The sequence below is a fragment of the Canis lupus genome, chromosome 21, assembly GCF_003254725.2.
Source record: "Canis lupus dingo isolate Sandy chromosome 21, ASM325472v2, whole genome shotgun sequence".
Classification (NCBI taxonomy): Eukaryota; Metazoa; Chordata; class Mammalia; order Carnivora; family Canidae; genus Canis; species Canis lupus.
In genome coordinates, this window is record NC_064263.1 from 7,906,774 (window position 1) to 7,932,177 (window position 25,404).

The 25,404-nt window shown below is 45.8% G+C and overlaps 1 protein-coding gene across 2 annotated transcripts in view; it reads right to left on the reverse strand.

Annotated features, from left to right (window-relative positions):
• Positions 1–25,404, reverse strand: part of FAT3 (FAT atypical cadherin 3) — a 646,715-nt gene that overhangs the window by 34,363 nt on the left and 586,948 nt on the right. For both annotated transcript variants that reach the window (XM_025419331.3, XM_025419329.3), the window contains exons 15-21: positions 24,426–24,640; positions 23,035–23,172; positions 21,484–21,627; positions 18,234–18,431; positions 14,592–15,390; positions 3,744–3,878; positions 1,735–1,892 (exon numbers count right to left, since the gene is read on the reverse strand). In XM_025419331.3, coding sequence (XP_025275116.3) covers positions 1,735–1,892; positions 3,744–3,878; positions 14,592–15,390; positions 18,234–18,431; positions 21,484–21,627; positions 23,035–23,172; positions 24,426–24,640 — 1,787 coding nt within the window. The remainder of the gene's footprint in view (positions 1–1,734; positions 1,893–3,743; positions 3,879–14,591; positions 15,391–18,233; positions 18,432–21,483; positions 21,628–23,034; positions 23,173–24,425; positions 24,641–25,404) is intronic.

The window sequence follows — 25,404 nt, forward strand, 5'->3', positions numbered from 1 at the left end:
TTTTGTTCGCTCTCAAATGTAATACTATAGAAGAGATCTGCTAAGTGGTTGCCTCATAAGGAAGTTCTGCAACCAGCAGTCCTGTTGGAGCTTGAAGGAGGAGCGGAAAATGGGTAACATTTACACCAAGTCCCTAGCAGCTACTAATCCTGAAGGGGCCTAGCACTTCCCCAGCAGTTACACAAAACCCCATCTCTCAGGGCGATTTAGGAAAGGATCTGCCAACCCAGGGCTGGTCGCCTCAGGGGCCAGGAGGTTATAAAGACAGGACTTTGGTCTTTGCATTTTTCTTCCTCCACCATGCATCTCTGATTTGAACTCACTGTTTGCTAAAAGTGTGCATCCCTTGCTTCTCTGGTTTTCTTTTAAAAACACTGCTCTCCTTCCCAGAGCTGAAATTATTCTCAGAATTGAATGAGGGCAAGTAGTGGGAGAGTCCCCATGAGAAGTTTAAACTCCAACTCCCCGCTTACTTCCTCTGGCCACCATGGAGCACCTGGCAGTACCAGAAGCAGGTAAGTAAAAGTCTATATGAAAGGGGAAGCCACAGGCATTTAATATCCTACACAATTTTCTCTCTCCAGGATTAAAGCCTGTGTCACCTAATCAACTTGGATGTGACCTATCAAACAATCAAAGGACAAAAGTTATAAAGGCTCACCATGATCCCAATTAAGCCCAGTGATAGAACCCTAGGAAGGAGAAAATTGCCAGCCATTTCCATTTGTATGGGCACTTCCTACTGATCAGACTGCATCTGCCTCTGAACACACTTCCAATGGGCTGGGACAGTAACCTCCTGAGAATAGCGTCAGATTAAATCTCTCTCCTTCTCCCTTCTCCTCCTGGACTGGAAGGCGTCCTTGGGTCGACAGATGCCCAGAATGTGGCTTTTGATGAAATGTAGCAGCAAGATGGAGGGCTGGGGGGAGATCACACAGAGTAGCAGCATGGAGTGAGAGAGACTGGAGTGAGAGAGATTGGAAGGCAGGTCTGGGCCTTGACGCTCATTAGCTGGACAACCTTGCATAACTACCTTAACCTCTCTGAATCTCTGTTCTCTCCTTGATCAGATAGGGATGATCGTTTATAATACATTTATTATAGTAACTTTGTAATTAAAAAATAAATGAGGTGCATAAAGCGGTTAGTGTTGTTGTTGGTTTCATGAAGGCATCCAAAGCCCTGAGCTGCATACAAATGCCAGACTTGCTGTCAAGGAAGTCTGGCTGCTTTGGAGCGTTCCTGAGGCTGGCAAGGATTTAATAATTGGGCTACTAAGGCCACGATAGGACACATGGAACCTCCTATAACTGAGATCTCCAACTTCCTCCCCAAGTAAGAACAGAGGTCACCCACAGAGGTCAGTGGGGATCAGCCCACGTGGGAGAAGAAGACACAGCCAATGTTTTTCAAGGACCACCCTTGCCGTGGAATTGATTAGGAAGTGCATTCTAATGAACCGTTGCATGATTACAGCTCAAAGGAGGGCAGCCCTTGAACCCACTCTAGAGAGACATGTCCCAATATCCAAAGAGCCAATTCTGAAGCCGAATGTATAAAAGGAAATGGGGTGTTGGCATACTTCCCGGGACTGCTGGTGTTCCTCTTTGCCCCCAAGCCAGTTTCTGGTCTTCTGAACTCAAAAGACAAAAAAGATTTCACTCCCCAATCCACGAGCCAAAATATTAACATGAGAACCGACTGCAGGAAAAGATAACCCATTTTAATTACCTTCAGAATTAGGCAGGGATTTGCTCTGGTGTACATTATAATCCCGTTGCTTTGCAGGGTCCGCAGACGCAGAGCTAGCCGAAAGTCTTCTTCTTTGCTATTTTCAGAAAGCCGGTATTTGATGTAACTGTTTCCAGCAAAGCTGAGAGAAGTGTGCCCTGAGAAGACCATTAGGAGAAGACATATATACTATGAACATCCAGAAACAGTCAGGGACACATGAATTCACCCAACAACCACCAAGCGAGTTGATTAAAGACTGTGGGAAGTTAACGAAAGCACTGAGGAAAAGCTGCTTTTGATGATAAACGGGTTCTTGCCACTTCAGGCCACACTTTTCATTCCAAAGTGAAAAGAAATATTAATGCATCAGATACCACAAAATCTCAACGGTCTCCTGCCAATGGGAACTTGGTACATTGTACTTGGTACATTGTATAATCTGAAGTTTCTTAGAGTCTCTATTCCCACTTTAGAATTAGCTCTGTTGAAAGATACGCCCTTCCTGTCCACCACCGGTCACTTACACACTCAAAAACTTTCCACTCCATGAAACAAAAGAAAGATAAAGCCATTTTTAAAGAGTACTCATCTCCCCCCAAGTATCTTAATGCCAAATAGCCAACTTATGTCGTCTGCACTAATGCCGAAAGCAGGACGTTTATGTCTTGTTCCCATGCCGTCATGACTCTACATTATGATCATGAATTTCAAGGCTTGCCTTTCCAGAATCCTCAGTGCTAGCCACATCGCCCAATTCTGAGTTCACCCTCTTTTGTACTGACTCCCAACTTTATGTTCCAACAAGCAAAATGATGCTGAAAAGCTGTCTCACTGGAGGAGGGGTGGGAAGTGTGAAAATATGTTAAATGGAGAAAAATCATGGACAATCAAAAGTTTTCTACATAGAAAAGAGAAGGGAGATGGGCAGAAAGTGACATCTCAAGTTAGGAGACTTGATGGCTTTGTGGTCACCCTCCACACCCACCTGCTGGACACACAGGGTGTGTGTGTGGGGGTAGGGGCAGCATAAGTATCTTTCAAATCTAAGTCCCAGGTGACTTCAAAGGCAAGTATGCCAGTGATCTCTTCACTTCATGGGCAGCTCTGTTCTTGAAATCATCTATGAAAGAGCTGTGGCTTCCATGTTTGACGACAGTGCTTCTCTTGGCAGAGGCTGAATTGCTAAGACCCAATGGTTAACAAAGTGTTTTGCATATAGTAGGCATAATCGTTTTGTATTCCCCCTGTAACTGCTATTATAATCACCACTTAAAAATATTTCTTGGATTCCAAAAAGGGTATCAGTGTACCTGTGTTTTAAATACATTCTCTACCCAAAAGAGAGTTCTACTGGTACCAAAAATGAATACTTCTAGAGTTTAGATGTGATAGGGAATATGTGAATCCAGCAAAGTACTGCAAATGAGAGAAGATCAGAAACAGGATCATTTGGATCGAAATGATGTAAATACGTTTCTTCCTTTTTCTTTTTTTCCCCTTAGGACACAGAGGTCCCTCTCCTTTGGGAACATCTCCAGTGGAGAGTCTGCTTACTTGGTGCTCTAGGCCGGCCTGACTCTATGGATGGTCAACTGGACTGGCCCAGCTGTACCTTCTGTTGAGCTCTGTTTTGTGGCTCTGGGATGTACAGCCCTCTGAGCATCAAAGGCCATGCCATGGATACTCTGACTTCTCTGCCTAACCAACAGCCTTCTATTTTCCAGTTTATACTCTTAACATCCATGGGACACGATTGAAAGCACATGTTGTGGTCTTCCTGTCATACAAGGAGTCCACGGCCATTGCATGTTTCCTCAGCAAAGGCTGAAGCTGTAATAAATCCCAAGAACATTTGAGAATGGATGTTAGCTGTGGTCCATTCTGAAGGTAAATGTTGCATGCAGACAGAAATGTCTCTGAGAAGAGCTAGGGCAATGCAATTTACTCAAGGGCAAGTGCTTCAGGAATATGAATTTAGACCCTCATAGTTCCACCCCACTCTGTACCTGAGCACTCGCCGAGCTTTCCTGGTGGACACTGGCAGAGATACGGTCTCCTGCTGGCTTCATAACCAACACATTGCATGTCCCCTGGACATGGCTTCTCCATGCAAGGATCATTGGACCCTGGGCACAGTCCTCCTGTGACAAAAGGGAACACACATGATCAGTACACAGGGAATCCCTTACATTGTAGGGTGCACTGTAATGGTTCAAGAGCTGGGCTCTGTAGGCTCTTGTGACAAAGAGGCCAACCAGAAGCAGGGACACCTGAATGGTCTTCACCTGGTGTGTGCACCCATCAGATGTCTCTGAGTCTGCCAAAAGCTCACCACCAGACTCAAGTAGGTTGGCTGAGAAGAATAAATAGAGCTCTTCCTCATAGGCTAAAATATACTAAGGTTGTAACTGGGCCAACTTTAACTGAAAAAAGAAAATCACCCTACACAGCCTCTGGTGCAGTGGGGTTCTGCATCCTGGTACCCACCTGAAGGCACTGCTCGAGTTTTCATTTGTCCTACACCCTCTTCTTGCCCTGAAAATCTTTGGGGGGGGTAGACTTCAGAAGATATTAGCTGTTGTTTTCAGAGGGGAAAGAAAAAAGATGCTTCTAAGGAAAAATGTGACTAATTCTAAATTGTGCAGGCACACTTTCCATTGTTTCCTAGTCCCTTCTGCTACCTGCTCTTGTATCGATTAGCTATAAATGTGCCCTACTGCCTATCAAAAACAGTCAAATTACCCTGGGCAAAGATAGGTTTTCTGGCTACCTGTTTGATGTTCACAGCACAGTGAGATGAAAGGTTAATCCCTCAGAAAGAAAATCCTAGAAAACAGATTAACTGATGAAGGCAAAATTCAGGACCTAAGTGAGTCATTTCAGAACTGTGGTGATGGCAAACGCGGGCCCACCAGCAGAAGCGCCCGTTTCAGAAATCTTGGGTAGTTCAAATGTGATTAGGCCACTTTCAATGTGGTGAGAGTCTGAGCAGTAAAAGGACTCTAGAAAAGGAGACACGACTGAAAAATTGCCCATGACTGAGTTAGTAGTGGCCTAAAGGCGCACCAACTCTGCAAACCAAGAACATGCGGACATCAGCAGGTTTTTTCCTGGGATGATCTGACCCATTACCATGCTCCCTTCCATCCTAACTCCTTCCTTATCATTAAGCATATTGTCCCATTACACAGTCATTTCTTTGTCCAGAAGAAAGCAGAAATTTAATGCTACTACATATAAACACTTAAAAACTGTAATCCTTGAGAAGAGCAATATAAGTAGCACCAGCAAACTCAGAATTTGTAAATCCTATTTTCCACCAGTTTAGAGCTCAGCCATAAAAGATACTCTTGGCAACAATCCAGCTTACAAAATCTTAGAAGATGAAGGGATTTTCAACTGAAAATTTGGAATGATCTCTACAAATGGTTCTAAAAGACGTAAGTGCCCCAGAATACATCTTCCTATTTTCGTCCTAAGAAATCTTTACTCCTACCATGTATTTATCAACATTTATGCAACTTAAAACAGCCATGCTGCCACCTTATGATCTGCTTCAAAGGGCTTCTGATAACCAGTTTTTAAATAAGTTTTGGTGTGTGCATTCTACAAAGAATTTTTCAGGGCCAAAGAGGTGATAAACCTGGACATATAAAGATGAAAGCAAACAATACCACCTCTTCCTCCTTCCCTCTAAGAGACAATGAGCAAATACATGAGGACAGTACAATAAGGTAACCACTTTGATAGAGGTACGTGAGCGCAACCAGAGAAGGGACAATTGTGTTTCCCGGGAGAATGTCAGAAGTCCTCACAAAAGAAGGGAGCATTTTAAATTCGGGCTTGAGTAACAAGGGGCTGTGTTTCATGGGAATGAGCCAGTCCTAGTGAGTGGCTCTATTGCTTGCATGTGTTAATGCTCATTCATGAAAAGTTGCCAGCTGACTTTTTCCTGTCTCCATGTGTGGCTTCATTTCAGTTTCAGATGGCCTGCACACTTCCTGTTTGCTCCTAAATGCAGATGCTCAAAAATGCAAATTCAGCCCAACGCTAACCTTGGCCATGTGAAGGTGGCCATGTGCATAAATGAATCACAAAACACATCCCACCAAATGGATGTAACTCTGAATTACCTGGGCATCACCTTCTCATCAGACACAGAAGCAGTAGTTTATATATTTAAGAAATCTGTTTCTTCCCATTCCATGGATATGTCTTTTTCCATGTCCTACTTTAGCCAGCCAAAGGATATCTTTCTTTAAATTTCTGTTTCTTTTTTTTTTTATATTTTATTTATTTATTTATTTTATTTTTGATAGTCACATAAAGAGAGAGAGAGAGGCACAGACATAGGCAGAGGGAGAAGCAGGCTCCATGCACCAGGAGCCCGACGTGGGATTCGATCCCGGGTCTCCAGTATCGTGCCCTGGGCCAAAGTCAGGCGCCAAACCGCTGCGCCACCCAGGGATCCCTAAATTTCTGTTTCCGAGACACAGCGACACACATCACCTTTCTACTCTAGTGCAAGGCTACACTGTTAAGAAACTGTGCATTGTCAAAAGTCCAGTTTAAAGGCCACTATTTCAAAGGGCTGGGAAAGAGGGCTAGATAATTTCAGACCCGTGACAGTAAAGCTATTTTCTCCTGCAGGAATTATGGCAAGATTAAAAAAAAATTGCTATAAGCATATATAATAAAAACTAAACAGTATTTCCGGTTAAAACAGCACTTGAGTACGTCTCCCTTTTATCCACATTCTTAACCTTTTCTCTTACCATCAGCCCTGCGCTAGTAGCTGGCATGTTTTTTACTCTGTCACCATCCCTCTTATCTTGGTTTAAAGCCAAAGCCACTCAGACCAGCAGCTGGGGTTCAAACTCACAGCTTTTTCTCTTTTCATCATGTTATAACCATAGAACCCATATAATTACATCCACTAAATTAATGGATTATGTTAAATTCAGTGCCCATTATGAAAAGTCTAGATGGAGGATATATAAAAAATTACATTAATGCAAGTATTATAATTTGTACATTCTAAAAGTAATAGTAATATGCCTATTGGATATATAATAAGTATATTTCTATTCATTCTAGCATCCATTGACTTTGATAGGTTCTTTTTCTTTCTTTTTATTTTTAATAGGCTTTTTAAGGCAAGGGGGACAGTTCTTGGCAAGTGATCTATCTCTTGATGCATGAAAAATCCTCTGGGGCCCCCCCTCACCAAGTCCCAGCCCGGCACCGCAACAGTGGTAAACATTCAGACTCCAGCTGCTCCTGTCAGCTCACTCTGCTCATGGTTTGGTCTGCTCTCCTGTGGCTCAAAAGAGCAGGAAGGCAGATGAGAGTCTGGAGGTCAGGGTAAAACGTAATGTCCTCCTTGGCTGGGGACAGATGTGAGCATGTGTGTAAAATGCAGTCTATTCAGAATAGGGATAGACTCTGCTACGAAAAACGGTTTCCCCAAATTAAATATTCCCCATGTATGTTACTGTAGTTCTTCCCTCCTTATCAATTAGGATAAGCTATTAGGTCCTTTCGGACATATATATTGTCAGAGGGACTTGACTTTTGGACGCCAACTCTGAACAATGTTGTGTGTCCCTTGACCTCAGATATACCCAGATGTTTGGGTCCCAGGGACACTTTTCTGGGGATAATAACCCTCTTTTCAGGAAAGCCCGAAATCCTCTAGCAACATAAAACCCAGTATGCTTTAAAGGGATGCAGTGGGGTTAACTTGTTTTTAGAAATCATGTTTATATCATCCCCCTTTCATGTAAGTATATACACCTATTATTGTAGGAGTCTTCAGTGCCTTATCATGGTAGTGGTTACGAGACAAGAGTGTCAGGTCCCACTGGCCTCTGGGAGGAAGTTTATCTTATTAACTATCATTAAATAATCCCGGTTTAATTAACTTGTGCTGTGATCAGTGACAGCTTGGTGGGGTGGAGGCTCTAGACCTACATGTCCTGCATCTCCAGGCATCCATCAATTTGGTGCCAGAATTAGCATGAAGGGAGAAGGGTCCCACTTTATCAAACCAACTGACACCATTTGTTGTGGCAGGACAGAAGGATCGGATGTTTTTAGCAAAAAAAAGAAGACAAAGTGGGCAGAGAGAGCTCTGTTCCCCATGCCCAGGTCCCCTCAAGAAGCCAGCACAGTGTGACAGGAAAGGATCTGCACTGCCAAGCAGCAGGCCTGAATCTTGGCTCTGACCAGCTATGCCACTTATTTACTGTGTGGCTCCAAACAGGTCACTTGACCTCTCTGAGTCTCGATATCCTTTTCTGAAAAGCAAGGATAATAATTGTCCAGAAACTTGTGAGGATTAAATGGGCTAATGTATGTGAAAGCAATTTTTAAAGGGAGAAACTTCAAGTAAAAACAAATTATTGCAGGATCTCAAAACTGGAGACACAAGTTTGACTCAACCACGTGGCAGAAACCTGAACTCAAGTGTAACCTTTCTCTTGCTGTCTTTTTTGGGTCAAATTCTTGATTTGCAAATTGATAGATGATATGAAACACTGTGTGCACAGGAGGTATGAGATAAGGCCTAGAGCTTTTTTATTAATAAGCGTCTCAGGCCACTGTAGGGTCAGCCCCTCGGCTACCTTGTCTCAAGCAGAGATATTTTTTTTTCTCTACTGCCTTGCTGCCAGGAGAAAGGTGCATGCAATGTGGCTATTCTCTTAGAGAAGGTTTCCACATTCTGAAGCGCTGCTCAGGTGGAAAAATAGGTCACTTTCTACAAAGCTGACAACATACAATTCACTGGAGCAGAAGCTTCAGAGCTTTGGAACCTGCACAGAAAAGAAAGGTGATCCTCTTGGGGTTTTTGGAGGGTCTCACTGCCATATTTATGGCTCTTGCCTGTCTCCCCCAGAATTCCCATAGCTACCGGGATTAAGTCTATGCCTTGAGCTAATATATCAGTATCTACCTGTGATTATTATCACCAACACTTTGAGCTGATTCAACCTCTTGATGCCTCATTATATTGTAGATCCAGTAACTAATGGTATATATCCTAACCCTAAATTCACACACTTTGCCAAGATGCCATGCCTTAGCAAATGCCACACAAGTCAATAAGCTTTCCTCTTAATTCTTGGCCCACGTAAAGGTTTAAAACATATTCTCCAGAGGTCTCTTGTATCTGAAGTGGTCTCTTCTGGTTCTCCTACAAGCACAGATTCATCTGGAATGGTGTTTGCGTGGCTCAGCTGTATTTTCTGAATGATTTCGCTGAAGGCTAAGCACAGTTTCATTGAAGACCTCCTCTCTGGGGCAATTGTGGGTGGGTGGAATAGATAAGGGAAGATCCACATGCTGAGAAGCTGATGTCACCACCAGGGTAGACCCCTCTAAACTTCTGGGATTTTGGAACTTGTGTGTACTGGAGATGAGGGATCTATAGGGATGTAGCTGTTATGAATGCAAAATGCAAACTCCCCAGTTTGTAGGGGGAAACTGGTTAAGATTCAGACTACACTGAAGGTTATTTGAAGCCACTGGAATGGGGACTATTGGCTTTCTTCTTTGAGAGTTAGCCTTAACGAGCCCCAGGCCGAGTGCACACCCAATCTCAGATTTTTCTCTGCTTTTAAAAAACTTTCAAAGCTAAGTTTTAACTGTCTTACTGCCTCGCAGAAGCCTTCACCATTTTATTTTATTGTGCTTATTAGAAGTGCATTACCATGACTGCCTATCACAGACTCCATTTACCTGTCCCACAGTATTCCTCCCCCGGACTATCCTGACTCCTTACCATTCTTGTCGTTCGTCGAGCACATGATGCTGGCTCATGCTCCATGAGGATGAGGGCCATGGCAGCCTCACTTACTACTATACTTCCAGTCCAGCATCCCACCCAGAGCCTGACTCAAGCAGAGATATTTTTTCAGCAGTCAATCACTGCTGAGGGAATGGGCAAAGGAAAGGGTACCCCATATTCTTGGGCCTTTCTCTTTGCTGCTCTCTCTGCTTATGATGCATCCCCTGCCTGGCAGAGACCCAATAGGACAAGCTTCACTGCTTCCAATGCCTTTCATGGACTCCTCCAATAGGACCGAAGACCCCTCCTTGGTGCTCTTCTGTGCCCTAACTGTATCACCTACAACTGTTTATAGCTTCTATTTGTTTGCAGCCAAGGACCAAAGGAACTCCTGCAGATTGCCTAAGAAAAGAGGATTCAAAGGGTCATAACAGCTGCACTTGAATATCTGGAGGGCAGCTTGTATAGGAGGAATTAGATCAGGTTCTGGGTGGTTCTCATGGATGGAGATGTGTGACATCACAAGGAGGTGGATTTGGGTGCACACAAAGGGAGAAGATTGTCCGGGCCCATCTTGTGAGGTTGGCTGAATTTCTGTGCCAGGGGTGGAGTGAACAGGATAGGATGTCTATCATGGGTGGGCAGTTGGATTGGGAACAGTCAAGTTCCTTTCAAACTTGTGCAGAAGCAGTAGGGCACCGTGCTTGGGACTGGCAGCTGAGAAGCATGGCACAGCCATTTACGTAGCTCTGTGACTTTGAGCAAGTCAACTGATCTTCCTGAGTTTTAGTTTCCTCAACTTTGGAGGAAAGTTAATGATACCCTTCCTTTATGGTGACTATGAGAGCCAAATGCAATTAGCTATGTTTGAAGAACAGAGCAGTCACTGATCATAGCTCAGTAAATGTTACTTTGTTGTCCCTGCTTCTTCCCTCCATGCCTTGGCTCTCATGCTTCTTGGTCTGGAGCACTGCCCTGATTCTAGGCATCCTTTCACATCTAGCTCAGTGGGCATCCCCTTCATAATGTGCTCCAGTGTTGCTTTCACCTCCCCAACATAATCTTGTGACAGCACTGTATCCCATGGGTGGGGGCAGGACTGCTGTTGCTCACACTCTACCTGGCTACTACCATGCTTCACCCATGGCTGATGCTCCTTTCACTTTATTTGGAGCTCTGGCTGTCACTACCATCAGCACTCTGGTCTTAAGACTCTGATGGTCTCCTAAACAGTCCATTCTCCTGGACAACTATCTCCCTTTTTTAAATATATATTTTTTAAGATTTTATTTATTTATTCATGAGAGGGGGTGTGTGGGGCAGAGACACAGGCAGAGGTAAAGCAGGCTCCATGCAGGGAGCCTGATGTGGGACTTGATCCCAGGTCTCTAGGATCAGGCCCTGGGCTGAAGGCGGTGCTAAACCACTGATCCACCCAGGCTGCCCTGTCTCCCTTTTGATAGATATTTCTATCAGACTTTTGAAAAGTCAATGAAATTTTAAAAAATGAGCAATCAGCACGGCCCTGTGGGCTGTTTCTGATGCTCTGTCCTCTTGCTTTCCTTATAGGAATGCAAGGGATCCATCATTCTCTGTGCATTTAAATTGGTGTCAGGCTTTAACTGAAGTGCTGATGTTCATTAAATGTGTAGTTTACCAGGAGTCATCTCATGACATCAGAACTTTGTATCTCTTAAAGTTATGTTCAAACATGATGCTCCATGGTGGCTGGAATTTAATGAGCCTATTTGGCACTAAAATTCAAGTCTGCTTTCATTTTGTCAAAGCAACTCAGCATTTTGGTTCAAGATGCTAATTTTGTTAATTGGGCCCAAAATCTGTGTGTGAGAGAAAGATGAGTTGGAAGTTGGGAGGAGCATATTGAGGCCAGATCTGTATAAATATTGCTACACAGTCCAGAATAGGCAGCTACTTCTATTTATCAACGTAATTATTCCACAGAGTGGTGGAAAGTCCATTTATTGTTATCTGCCAAGCTCCCAGGGTAAACCGAGGAGTAGTCAATACTGGTTGTGCATGTGCGTGCGTGTTTTAAGGGGGGCATTTATTGAATTCATTTACCTCTCCATCCAATAAATGAGAAAATGCCTAAAATGCCTAATGCTTTCCTTAACAGTTTCTCACTGTATTTTCATTAGAGGACACTTTAGAGGAAGTGGGAGCTATTTCTATTTCTAACGAAGAGCTTGCCCCTTGAACCTGCAGGAAATCTTTCTTATCTTATCTTGCTGTGAGATTTCTCCATGTTTGCTTTCCTGACCACCAGCAACACCCAGGGCTACTTGTATAGACTCCTAGGCTCCACTTGAAACCTTTTTTTTTTTAGATTTGAGTGTGGGGCTAGCAATGTGCATTTCTGGTAAGCCCCAAGTGTGCATGCTGGTGTCTGAGAGCCCCTCTGCTGTCCTGGGATGGTGCTGTGAGGCTACTGATCAGTCTGCTGGGGAAAATGAGGTGATCCAAGTATTCTTATAAGCATATAGCACTGGGCTAATGATTCACAGGAGACAGGAAAGACCCCTGTTCTTCAGATGGAGATAAAAGAGGAGCCCAAGAAAAGCCTTTTTTTGAATCTGCATGCCATTCTCTCCAGTTGTACCGTCTTGGGCAGGGCACCGAGTTGCCACATTTATCAAATGGAGATTATTGTACATCACCTGCTGAAGATGGAACTGGGCCAGATGACCTTTCCAAGTGTTTTTACTACTGAAATCCAGTATTTTATTCTACAGCTTAATTACAAGAGTGACTTGAAGGTTAGAAGAGGCTCTGAGATGAGCCTCAACTGACGTACAGCGTTCTTTGAGGAAACGTTCACTTTTCAAACCAATAAGGCCTCTTCATGGGATGCCCGAGGGTTGAATCACAAAAGCTTCCAGCATTCTGGGTTTACTGGGCATAGAAAGGTTTATGGGGACCAGAGAACGGAAGTCCTGGGCAAGGACACCACCTCAAAACTCCCTGCACTTAAAACATTAATGTCTCATGAAAAACCTCCCTCTCTCCATTAAAAATCACCCGTTAAAATTCCTCCTTATTTTTTTTTTAATTTTTATTTATTTATTCTCAAGAGACACAGAGGGAGAGGCAGAGACACAGGCAGAGGAGGAAGCAGGCTCCATGCAGTGAGCCTGATGTGGGACTCAATCCCAGGACTGGGATCATGCCCTGAGCTGAAGGCAGGCGCTCAACCACTGAGCCACCCAGGTGTCCATAAATTCCTTCTTTCTAGAAATTCTGCCTAGTCTCGGCTCCTCTCTCTCTTCTTGATGAGCTCGTACTCACACCTCAAGACCCCGGAGGTAGACAGTCTGTGGTGTAGAAATGTCACAGAGAGCTTCCCTCTGGCCATAGCGGGGATCCTGTCCTTCCTATTCTCTGGCATTTATTATAACATTGTTATTGCAAATACGTACTTGCAAGCTCACCAACCTCACAGTAGCCAGCTCCTAAGGGCAAGGACTGTGTCTTTTCCACCTTGAAACTTTAGTGCCTAGCACACTGCTGCCACCATAGATTTTTGCTGACTGACATGAGTTCTCGGAGCATGAGGATTAATTAGCTGGTTTAGTTTCTCCTGCAGGGTCTACCCTGTCCTGCAGTGAACCTCTTTTGAACCCTGCTGTGAATCACTGCATGAAGGCCCTCGCAGAGCTTTGGTGCATAAATCAGTTTGCCTACAAAGGAAATCTAGGTAGAGCCCGGACAGCTGGCATTCATAAATCCTGCATGTTGGTGGCATCTGCCAGAAATGCATCGCATCTAGCATGCATGCGTTGAGTTACCTTGGAGCTTATTTACATATTCAACAGGTCAGCTATGACAGTATCTATCTGATGGAAGCCTAGAATTCACTGGGGACCACAGGGTGAGTGACTGGCACTTTTCTGGGCTGCGTGGAGGCTGCCAGAATGTCTCTGGGAGGGATCTGTGATCTTATGAGCTCTCCTCTGAGGAGCTTCTTTTCCAAACTGCAACCAAGAACTTTCTATAGGGGGAAAGAGGCCAGAGGCTTGCCAGTCCCCAGTTACCTAAAGGGATGTTTTACAAATGGCCTCTCTTCCGGCTATGGCCCCTTTGTGCCAAGTTCATGCTGGCTAGAAAAACTCTGGGTGTAATTTTCTGAGAAGAGGGCAGTGAATTTATGGCTGCACATGTCAGAGAGGAAAGGAGGCAGAGAGCAATACTTCTCGCTGACCGCTGTGGGCCTGTGACTCTGGGCGGCTATGGCCTCTGACCAGGAAAGGTCAAGGTTTGGGGACTCTGGTTATATCAACAAACTTGAGCCATTCCATCTCCTCTGCTCTGAGGGCTGAATCCATCCCTTGGCTGAGCTCCTAGGTACGTGGCACATTTTTCACAGAAGCAAATCTGAATGCTTTTACCCTTGGCAATAGCTTCCTAACTTGTTGCCCTGCCTCTGGCCCAGCCCTGGCTACTCCATTCCCCTCTGCAGCCGGCACACTCTTTGTGAAAGCCAGAGCTGGTCCCGTCACTTCTTCACTTCACATCAGCCCACGGCTCCTCCTGCCTTCGGACAATTTCTACAATTTTCATCCCGGCTGAAGGCCCTTGTGTGAACCCTGGGCCTGCTCACAGATCTCATGTCATCACGCCCACCCTTCCAGGGACAGAACATCTCTCCCATTCCCCTGGTGTGGGCTTCCTTCCTGCCCTGAACCTTCCTCATACAAGCTGCTCCCTGGCCTGGAATGTTCTTCCTTTGCCTGTTCTCACATGTCTGATTCCTACCTATGCTTTATCCCAACCTGTCAAGTCCTCCTGCAGGATTTCGTACTTCCCCTAGCAATACTTAACGCGTGGGATCCTGCTGGCCTGCTGGTCTGTGCTGCTCAGTAAGCTATCTGCTCCATGGGAGTGGAGACTCAGCCTGTCCTGCTTCTCTCATGGTGACTTAGCGCATGGTAGGTGGCCAGTAAACATCTCCCTGAATGAGTGAATGGATGAATGCCTGTTTATCAAGAATGGCAGCCCAGTCTACTCAGATCGTGGGAAACGTGAGGGAACTCCAAACCACACTCACCGTTACAGGTGCAGCGCACATTCCTGTAGAAACGCGGGCACACGAAGCTTATGCGTGCCGTGCTATAGGTCATGAGTGCATGGGAATCCAGGGACAAGCCTTGCTCACAATGCTGCTCCTGGCAGTCCAGCCCCGAGCAGTTTTTCTCCAGGATGGCTGAGATGCGCATGATGTTCTCCAGATGTCTCCTGGCATTGGACAGCTTCTGGATCAGGTAGGCTGGCTTGTAGAACTCACTGCTGTGCATTTCCACAGCAAACAGCATGTCCAGCTGGTTGGTCCCCGCTACGGGCTGGATGCTAATGATGCGCAGGCTGTCCTGCTTCTGGGTGAGGACGGCGTTCCGCAGAGTGCGCCGGAAGCCATGCATGTGCAGCCCCACGAAGTCCTCGGGGGACACGTTCTCAAAGCGGATGGTGACAGTGTTCTGCAGCATCTCATGCACTAGCTGTTCCACATGCACCACCACATCGATGGGCACCTGGAAGCGTCCATCACTCACTGACACATTCAGGACATACTTGCCGCTGTCTAGACCCCCCAGGGCGATGATCTTCCCATCGTGACTGTTCACTTTGAATAAGCTTTTCTGCTCTGATTTCAAGGAAAATGTGAGCACATCATACATGTCTTGATCTGTGGCATGGATCTTCCCAATGACCCCACCAGGAAAATCGTCCTCCATGGTGACAATGTAAATTTCCAGGGGGATGGCCGTGGGCTTGTGAATACTTTCTTCAATGACCCGCACATGGATGTAGGAGTGAGAAACTTGCTGAGGTTTGCCTGAGTCTTTTGCCTGAAACAGCCAAGAGGGAGAAAGGCAAGGAACTAAGAAAAACCAGAATAATTTTAAAAACAACAAAACTCGGGTGGCCCAGGTGGCTCAGCGGTTTAGTGCCGCCTTCAGCCCAGGGCCTGATCCTGGAGACCCGTGATTGAGTCCCACGTGGGACTCCCTGCGTGGAGCCTGCTTCTCCCTCTGCCTGTGTCTCTGACTCTCCCTCTCTCTCTCTCTCTCATGAGTAAATAAATAAAATCTTAAAAAAAACACAAAAAACAAAAAACAAAACTCAGAGAGAGGACATTTATTCCTTTACTCATGTTTGCTCTTTCTCCATCTCGTCACTGCCCAGGAAAATACCGAAGGCGCGCACTGCAGTAAGAGGAATGATTTATCACCTTAGGGGTGCACATGTATACTCTGTTATGGACAATAAAATGTGTCCACACAATGTAGCCATTGGGGGTGAACAGGGAAGGACAGAGGGTGCTTTGAGATCCAACATGCCTGCAACACACTGGCCTGGTTTTCATTTTGAAACAGAAGCCACGGGGGAACCTCATGCATACAGTGGTATTCTCACCGGGAGGACCAATCTTTGTTCTTTTTGGATTCTTTACCTTTGATTGGGCCAGAGAACTCCTTTCTGTACATTCAAGAAATGACATTGGGTGTGAATTACACAATATTATGGTTTAGAATAAAAAAATGGGATGCAGAAGGGAAAAATAGGTAGCCTGAAAAACACTTTGTCTTCCTTCTATATACAGGAATTGATAGAAGCACCCCTCCGACAGCAGATCTTCACTGAACACCTGTCACGTGAAACATGGTGGTAGTTAGTGCTGTAGAGCTCCAGAGATGGGCAGATTCCCATGGACCGGGTCTGCACAGATGTCAGAGGATGGAGGGATGTGGTGGATGGACCTCGCAGGTCAAGTGTTCCCAAGGAGATATGCCCTTGTAGGTGGGAGAGTTAAAGCAGGGACTTGGGCATCAATCACATGGAGTTTGAATCTTGACTGCCATTCTCTGTGTGTCTAGCCTTGAGGACGTTACTTATCATTTCTGAACTTCAATTTGTGTGCCTTTAAACATGAGGATAATAGCAGAATCTACTTCACAGGGTTCTGGTGTTGTGCGGATGAAAAGACACAGTGGTTGCGAAGTGCCTAGCACAGGCCTGACTCCCGGAAGTACTTAGTGCATCTGAATTAATGTGATTAATCATGTGAACCAGAGCTGCTGAAAGGGAAAAGTCATGCAGGAACAGATAAGTTTAACAAATCAGGCTGAACTTGAAATCAAACTGTGGAAGGCCTCAAAGGACAGCAATGAGCATGGACTTCATAGGCCAGACAATGCCCGCTCATATGTCAGCGAGCAGAGGGGTGACAAAAGGGCATGAAGCCTCTGGATGGGAGGGGCACTGTTCAGTGGGCCTGTGGACTGAGCAGGACTGGAGAACCACATTTGCTCAAGGACCCTGAAATTCAAAATCAGAGCATGTGGGGCTGGAGTTCAGCCTACAGATCCCAAGTTTTCAGGCACTAGGGAGCCACAGAGGCTTTAGTTCAGGGCAGAAGTTGGCCCACCTTTTCTGTAGAGGGCTAGATAAGGAATAGTTTTAGGCTTTGGGGTTATAGGATCTCTATCAATAATCAACTATGTTTCCAGTGTGGGAGTAGCCAGAGCATACATAAATGAATGGATTAGGCTACGTTCCAACAAAATTTTGTGTATAGAAACAGGGTGAGGGCAAGATATGGTCCAGAGGCTACAGTTGGTGGAAGCCTGGTTTAGGGCACTGACAAAACCAAAGTGGAATGAGTAATCTGGGAGGGATACATCAGGGATACATAGGGATACATCAGGAAAGCATGAGGAGTCACCCAAGAGGCTCCTGCAACAGTGACTATATGAGGAGGTACAGAGTAAAGTGAGGCAAGGAAGGAAACGTGACTGATGCACACAGGGACCTTGTGAAGGCAGAAACTTAGCACTTGGTGTAGTTTAACTTTAGGGACATGCTCAGAGCCGAAAGCCATTAATTCGGAAGGTTTCATGGAGCAGAGTAAGCCATAGTTTATTCTAAGAAATAATGAACACAATGAAATGCTATCCAAACATAAATAATAATTATTGCTACCATTAGTAATGACTTAGGGTTGCCCTCTGTGGCATCTGCGAATCAAAAAGTCACTTAGTTTCACGGATGGGACCCAAATCTTGGTACAGGCAAAATTAATTCCTGAGAACTCATTTTCTGCTCTTAGCCACACCCTTTCCATACTTTGGCCTCTTTGTCCTATTTCATTTCACACAGGCCATTGATCTTGAGGAAGCTGACATGCTGGGAGGCCATGGCCATCTGAGTGCTTGGTCCCCTCCTGCCTCTCTGGGACAATTTACCAAGCAAAATTCTGCTTCAGAAGCAGAGGCCACGATATGCCTCAATCACATTAGGACAAAGACTGGGAGCTTTGGTGGGTGGAGTAATGTGGCAACTTCTACTCAGTATAAAGCAGCAAGCCTTGACCAGTTAGTGGTCTTGGAGGGTCAGTTAGAACCCCGGGAGTTTTTAGAATGCAGGTTTCAGCCCAGCTACTGTCTGGTTGGCACAGCCTACAGGATTGTCCCTCTGAACAATGACGCTTCCCTTCCTTCCTGTTCAATTTCACACAAAGAGGCCGCTTTTATTGGTGTGAAATTGAATTTGAGAGTAAAAGGGGGAACATTCCTGCACAGTAATGAATTCTGTTGACTTGCTCAACAAAGAAAACCCATCCAACAGGCACAGGCCAAAGGTGGCCTGATGCAGACAGAGGACGGGCTGTACCTGGACAGACGGGTCATACCTGGACACACAGCACGTACTCTGGAGACTCCGTGTGCTGGAAGACCACGGCTGATCGCAGGATCCCATGTGGGTCCAGCACGAACTCCTCTTCTTCGTTTCCCGACAAAATCGAGAAGGAGAAGGGAGGCCCATTGTGGAATGAGTCCCTGTCTGTCACCACCAGCTGCAAGATGCTGGTGCCTACTGGCTTATTTTCCTGCATAAAAGAGGATATTAAAAAGGAAGATAAAATTACACCTCTCTTCACATTGAAAAAAAAAAAAACCAAACAAACCATCATTACTGGCGAGAAAACAGGGCTTTGAGCAGAAGGGATTCCCTGTGATATTATCTTCTCTTCTGAAAATAGGCGGGTGTCTGCAAGCATCATGCTCTGCATCCTTGGCTGCCTCCCCTCCACTGCCCCTGAGACGCTGAGCTGCAGGTGGGAACATCAGGACCTCCCAGGGTGGCACCAGCTCCATCTTGTCCTTCATTTCCCTGAGATCACCTAAGCAGCTCTGGGGAAACAGGGTGCTCGCCAGCCTTTTGTGAGTAGGTCGGAAGGCCCCTCAAGGCCAAGAAAGCATCAACCTTTTGGGATGGGAAGGCACTTCATCACCCCCATCACAACACGATCATGCTGAGGCCCAACACTGACATGGTGTCACAAGATTGGACTTGCTCGGGGATGGGGTGGGGATTGGGGCATGTCCTGGCAACTTCCCAGCAAGTACACAAAGGCATATGCCGGGTGGGAAATGGGCCTTGACACCTCACCCCTCTGAACACGGTTCTGCCGGGTTTCTCGAGAAAAGAGCAAGGGGGGTAAACTATTCCTCAAACTGAAAATGAAGAGAAAGAAAATCCTTCAAGTCATCAGAATTTTTGGAAACCCTGATGTTATCATTCAAGCATCATGTTACAGAACCTCTCTGCCTTTTCCCCAAAATAGAGACACAAAGGCTCTTTGTCACCCCTTCTTGGGGCGAGGGTTCTCCTTAGTCCGATAACGCCAAATTAAATTCCTCTGTAGCTCAGGCATTGGTTTTCCTGCCCTGCTCTGTTTAGACTTCGGTATCACCACAGCTTGGGCCTGAAGTCAGTTTCATTAGTTCAGGCCTTCTGATGACATCGATTCAGCATTAAATAAGTTTGGGTCATGGAGATGGAGACCATGATACGCTGCAGTGTGGACAGGAGTCACGTACGGGACAGGCACACTCAAGCTTTCAGGGCTGAGTTAGTCTTATGAAAACCATGTGTTGGAATAAGGAGATTATCCTGGTTTGGAAAAAGCAAGGAATGTTCTCTGAAGGAGAAAGAGAAAAGGACCTTTAGGACCTCTCATTTTGTGCCTTCTCTCAAGTGGCCTTTTCTTTGTTTTTAGATTTTTATTTATTTATTCATGATTCAGGGAGAGAGAGAGAGAGAGAGAGAGAGAGAGAGGCAGAGACATAGGCAGAGGGAGAAGCAGGCTCCCTGTGGGAAGCCTGATGCAGGACTGGATCCCAGGACCCTGGGATCACACACTGAGCCAAAGGCAGATGCTCAACTCCCGAGCCACACAGGAGCCCCTCAAGTGGCCTTTTTGTCATCAAGAACTAGCCTCTGTTTCCCTCTGGCATTAGCCACAGCACTGCCTCAGCCCTGCACAGAATTTACTATTTCGCGGTGACAGCATACTCAGCACCACACAAAATAGAAGATTTATTGATTTGTTTGCTCACTTTATAAAGGCCATTTCCTCCACTGGAGAGAGAGGGAGACAGAGAGAGAGAGAGAAAGAAAGAAAGAGAGAGAGAGAGAGAGAGAGAGAGAGAGCCAGCCCCAGGGTTCACTATCTGAGAAGGAAGGGGGAGAGAGGACAGAGCCAGGCCCCAGGGTGACAGGAGCCACGGTCACTGCTCATGGCTGCGATTCTTGTTTCTCCTGTGGTGCATGTGGAAATGGTCTGTCAGACTGATTGATGGGTGTCATAAAACTGAATGTTCAGCAAGCAGAGCCCATTTTGTTTTGGGGTGAGCACACAGAGGCAAGGCGAGCAGCTCCACCCTGGGAGGCAGCCCAGGAGGAGGGCAGGGATCTTCAAGAAAGGGAAATGCGAGAAGGTGCAGGCCCTGGGGGCAGCTTGGGGAAGCCGGAGAGGGGAGGAGAAGGCACGACTGCTGGAAAGAGCATCAGAGAAGAGAGGAAGACCAAACTACCACTGGTGAAGGAATCAGATTTCGCTGACAAAGTGGGAGGCAAGAAGCAGAGGGCTGCTTGCTTTCTGAGTGAGCGCACCCCTCCTCCCTGCTCTCCTCCCAGTCCTCCTCTGGAGGTGGGGAGCCTGCTGCCAGACGTGGCCAGACGCAGTCTTGATGTTATTCCAAAGACGTCCCTCCAGACCTGGCTCACTCTCATCTTACCTTCTGCCCACAGAGCCTGCAGCCTCCGCGGGAGGCGATTCTGAGGCCAAACTGGATCAGGCAAGAACTGGGTCTCTGGACGAGCTGAGGCCCCCTCACAACACATATATCCATCCCCCTTTCCTCTGGCTCCTCCAGGCCCACAGTGGTCCCGGACTGGCTTCCCTGAACCTCCCAGAGTTGGGAAGTGGAGGCAGCTCCACCCCTAGCACCGAGCTCAAAAAGATGAAACATCTTTTGAATGAAAAAATGGATGAGAAGAAGAGTCATGCCCTCCTGAGAGCACAATATCAGTAGTAAAGCTACTCCATCCCGCAGCGTAATTCTAAGTAGCAGGTGGATTTAAAGTCCTAAACAAATTGCTTATGGAAGATTGATTTTAATGAGCAGCAACTCTTTCCTGATGCCCAATCTGTCTTGGAGAGATGAGACAGTCTGCAACAATCTCCCTCCGCTGCTGGGACAGCATGGAGAGGCTGAAAGGCAGCCTGTGGCTGGGGAGAAGACAGGGCACTTTCTGCAGAAGGCTGACCCGAGTTCAAATCCCGAGTGTGCCACCTTGGATGAGCTACTGAACCCCTCAGGCCCTTAGCTCCCTCACTGTGGAGCCGGGGCTGCCTCCCTCTCCCATGTCATTGGGCTGTGATGGGGACAAGCAGTACACGCAAAGTGCCCGACAGTAGAAAGAACCCAGTTGGCAACAGTGCTCACCAATACTTATCAGTCAGTTGCTGGGAAGAGTCAGGCTCTTTTATCAGGTATAAAGGAAAAAAAAGAGACGACATGATGAGTGAAACCAGAGAGAGGAGGAAGGCTGAGTGCATAAGGACTAGTGCCCGGCAGGCAAGATTTGCTCACCTGGATCACAGCAGTATAGTTAGCAGGGGTAAAGACTGGGCTGTTGTCGTTCACGTCTGAAATGTCAATGTTGACGGTGGCAGTCGACGACATCACAGGAATGCCACTGTCGACTGCCTGGACAAGCAGGGAGTATCCGGACACCTGCCAAAGCACAAAGGGCCGACAGTAAAGCACTTCCTCTCCCCTGCTCACACTCTGAGGACCTGCACACTCGGCTCGGCTTTGCGGGAGATCGGCCACCTTCACTCTTGGTTCTCTAGACCAGAGTTTCTCAGCCTTGGCACCCCTGACATGTGGGGCCCGAGGTGATTCTTGCCTGCTGGGGGCTGTCCTGTGCTTTTGTAGGATGTTTAGCTGCATATCTGGTCTCTACTCACTCGAAGCCAATATCACTTTCTGCTCATTCAGGACAACCCAAACTGTCCCCAAATGTCGCCAAGTCCCCTAGAGGGGCAAAACCATCCCTGGTCAGACCTACAGCTCTTGGCCTTCGTTCAAACACAACAGCTGTCACGCTGATCTTATTTATCAGTTCTGATACCTCAGGAGGAATGGGGATATACCACCCAGGGAGGCTTTTCTGCTTTTTAGCACCACTACTACGACATCTTTTCCCATATTTAATTTCACTTTGAAGACATATATTTTTAGTCAAAAAACACAATGCTCAACCTTGGCAGAGGAAGACTTTTCTGGATCATTCTTTCTGACCTAAATACCTTCAGATGATCCTTTTGTATCTGCTCCCCTAGGGCTAACACTGCTGATAAGACCAGGACCACAGGATCCCAATGCTGAAGGTACTTTCTTTTCTTTTCTTTCTTTCTTTCTTTCTTTCTTTCTTTCTTTCTTTCTTTCTTTCTTTCTTTCTTTCTTTCTTTCTTTCTTTCTTTCTTCTTTCTTCTTTCTTCTTTCTTTCTTTCTTTCTTTCTTTCTTTCTTTCTTTCTTTCTTTCTTTCTTCTTTCTCCTTCCTTCCTTCCTTCCTTCCTTCCTTCCTTCCTTCCTTCCTTCCTTCCTTCCTTCCTTCCTTTCTCTCTCTCTCTCTCTCTTTCTTTCTTTCTTTCTTTCTTCTTGATTTTATTTATTTATTTGAGTCCAAAAGAGCATGAACAGGAGGGGAAGGGCAAAGGGAGTGGAAGGAACAGATTCTCTGCTGAGCAGGGAGCCTGATGTGAGGCTTGATCCCGGGACCTTGGGATCACAAACTGAGCCAAAGGCAGACGCTTCACAGACTGAGCCACCCAGGTGTCCCCAGAAGGTACTTTCTTGCCTCCTTGCTCTAGGAAGGACCAAAATTCAAAGCATCCAGAAAGACACATCTTTTGCCTTTTCTTTAAAACACCCATAAGTAAGAAGTTGCCAGTACCTATTGGCAGAAACTTCTTTCTAAGGTTTAGCCCCTAATATGTCATGCTGCATTTCGGCCCATCCTATTTACTCTCATTAGTTGGGATGGAGAATCTTCCTACTTTTACTCAGGGAGCCTATACTGGATTCCAGTGAAGGGATGGTGTGGATAGGAGGGGAGCTGGCCTAAACTAGCTTACCCGTTCCCGGTCTAATTTCTTCTTAACCTTTACAAGTCCTAGGACAGGCTCCACAGCAAATTCGTTGTCCCGATCTCCGTTCACAATGGAAAAACGAATCTGTCCATTGGGCTGGCTATCTGCATCTTCCGCTACTAGCTTCATGGGACACAAGAAAAAAAAAAAAAAACAAAAAGAAACAAAAAAAACACAACAACAACAACACAAAACAAAAACACATGACATAAGAGATAGAGAAAAGATTTATTCTTAGGGCCCCAGGTCTTACAAATGGGCATAACTCTGACAATTGTCTTAGGTGCTATGCTCATGTGCTATGCTCATGATCATGCCTCTGTTGGAAGAGCTCATGGCTTGGCTGAAAGAGGCACCATTACTGGAGCTGCCACTTTCTTTCCATTTTTGTCTGTCTACAGCTTGATGACACTTATTACACATGATTTTCCTCATGTCTTGAGTCAGTGAGGATAGAGCCAAAGCTGATATGGATAGTTTGGTTATTTTTTTTCCCCAATTCTGCAAATAATGGTCTCCACCACTGAGTCAGACATTCTTTAAATCTATGCAGTTCCAGGTTAAGGAAGCCCAAGAAAATTCCTTTTCCCACATGGCAACCTCACTGGCCCACTGTTTACTGCTCCATTTTGGGGATATTGGGATTTCTATGTGTGCAAGTAGTCTAGTCACATCCAGGAAGGAGAGAGGGCCTGGGAAGTTCACCACTGGAGTGTAAAGAATGAACACCCATACCAGGGACTGCAGAAGCCAGAGAGGACAGATGGAAGGGACCTGTCCAGTAGGGGTGGTGATGATGGTTAAGAATGGGATTGATGATTTCCCAAATGTAATTTGTAAGTTTGAGAGAACTTATGTTCTCCTAACACAGGGCTTGTCCTTACTGGTATTAAAAAAACTTCCTTCCAGAAAGAGCTTCTCTAAGAGTGGCCAGTCTTAATCTTGCTCCCATATATAGCTGTCCGGCTCTGTGTGTGTGCATGCGTGCGTGTGTGCATGAGTGGGGTGGGGGGAGGATGGATTTATTTAATCTTAGTCACCCCATAACTTACTATCTAAGGTCAGAAACCAGTGAGAGCTGCCATTAGAAATGTATTTCATGGTCTGTTCTGTTTTCTTAAAAAACAAAAACAGACACTCCCAGGAAGAAAGTAATCATTGGTCACTTATACTTTGATATAAATGAATTTATTAGGCACTCCAATGTAGAAAAGGAGAAGGAGCAGCTGAAATATTGGTGACTGACTGGGGTTCTTGGGGACAAAAAGACCCTGAGAAGAAACAGTGTAATGAGAATTCAAGATAGATTTTGCTCACTTTTTCACTCTATTTATGACTATGAGCCTCGGACATCTGGACCTCCCACTGGTACCTACCAAAATGACAGAGTCTCCGACCAAGGCGTCTTCACTGATGACAGCACTGTAGACATCCTGGCTGAACCTGGGAGGGTTGTCATTCACATCCGTGAGGTTGATGCTGACAGTGGCCACAGCACTGAGAGCCGGCGTGCCCCCATCTTTGGCTTCCACCACCAGGTAAAACTTTTTGCATAATTCATAGTCCAGGCCCTCAGAGACAGAAATACCTCCTTTGAAGAAAAATGGGAAGTTTTTGATTTGATTAGGAAAAAAACTTTGGTCAGCAGTTCCATAATCATGGTAATATTTATAACATCATCTCTATCCAAGAATTTTAAATATTCAAGATTTTGTTTATTTAATGCCCCACGGAAAGCGTCTTAGAGTCTGACTAATGCTGTCAGTTAAAAAACACAGCCATCCATCAGACACAACACTGAAGAAATAAAGTCTTTGACTATTTCTGCAATAGTTTCTGAACATCTCTCAAGCAGCCTGAAACTCTCTGGCATCATTCATGCATACGCCGCTAGGGAGAAGCATCCCTAGTAAGTGTCTCCCTATGATCCCTTAATTGGACCCGGGCAGACAGAGAATAAGCTGAGATGTGTGGATGTGACTGCATGACCCCGCCCCTAGTCAGCAAGTGAATACCTGCAGACTTCACTGAATTCAATTAACGACTAACATGCCTCACCAAGTTATAATGTGCTTATCTCAAACTATTACAGCACGAAGAGGGCAAAGAGTTCAGACATCTCAAGGTACCGTGACCTAATGGAAAGGAAATACCTGGGATTAGTGGCCAAACAGTAAGTGTGAGTTTAGTGTCCACAACTATAGAGCAGAAGTAGTGTCCATGTCACAAAGCGATTTAATTTAAGGAAGTAGAACAAGTGACAGGCCCTGGCTGGGTGCCACCCCTAGGAAGGGCTCTGTGAGTGCTTTTCCTTCCCATTCTATCTCTTTCTGGTGAACTGACCCAATCTTGCAC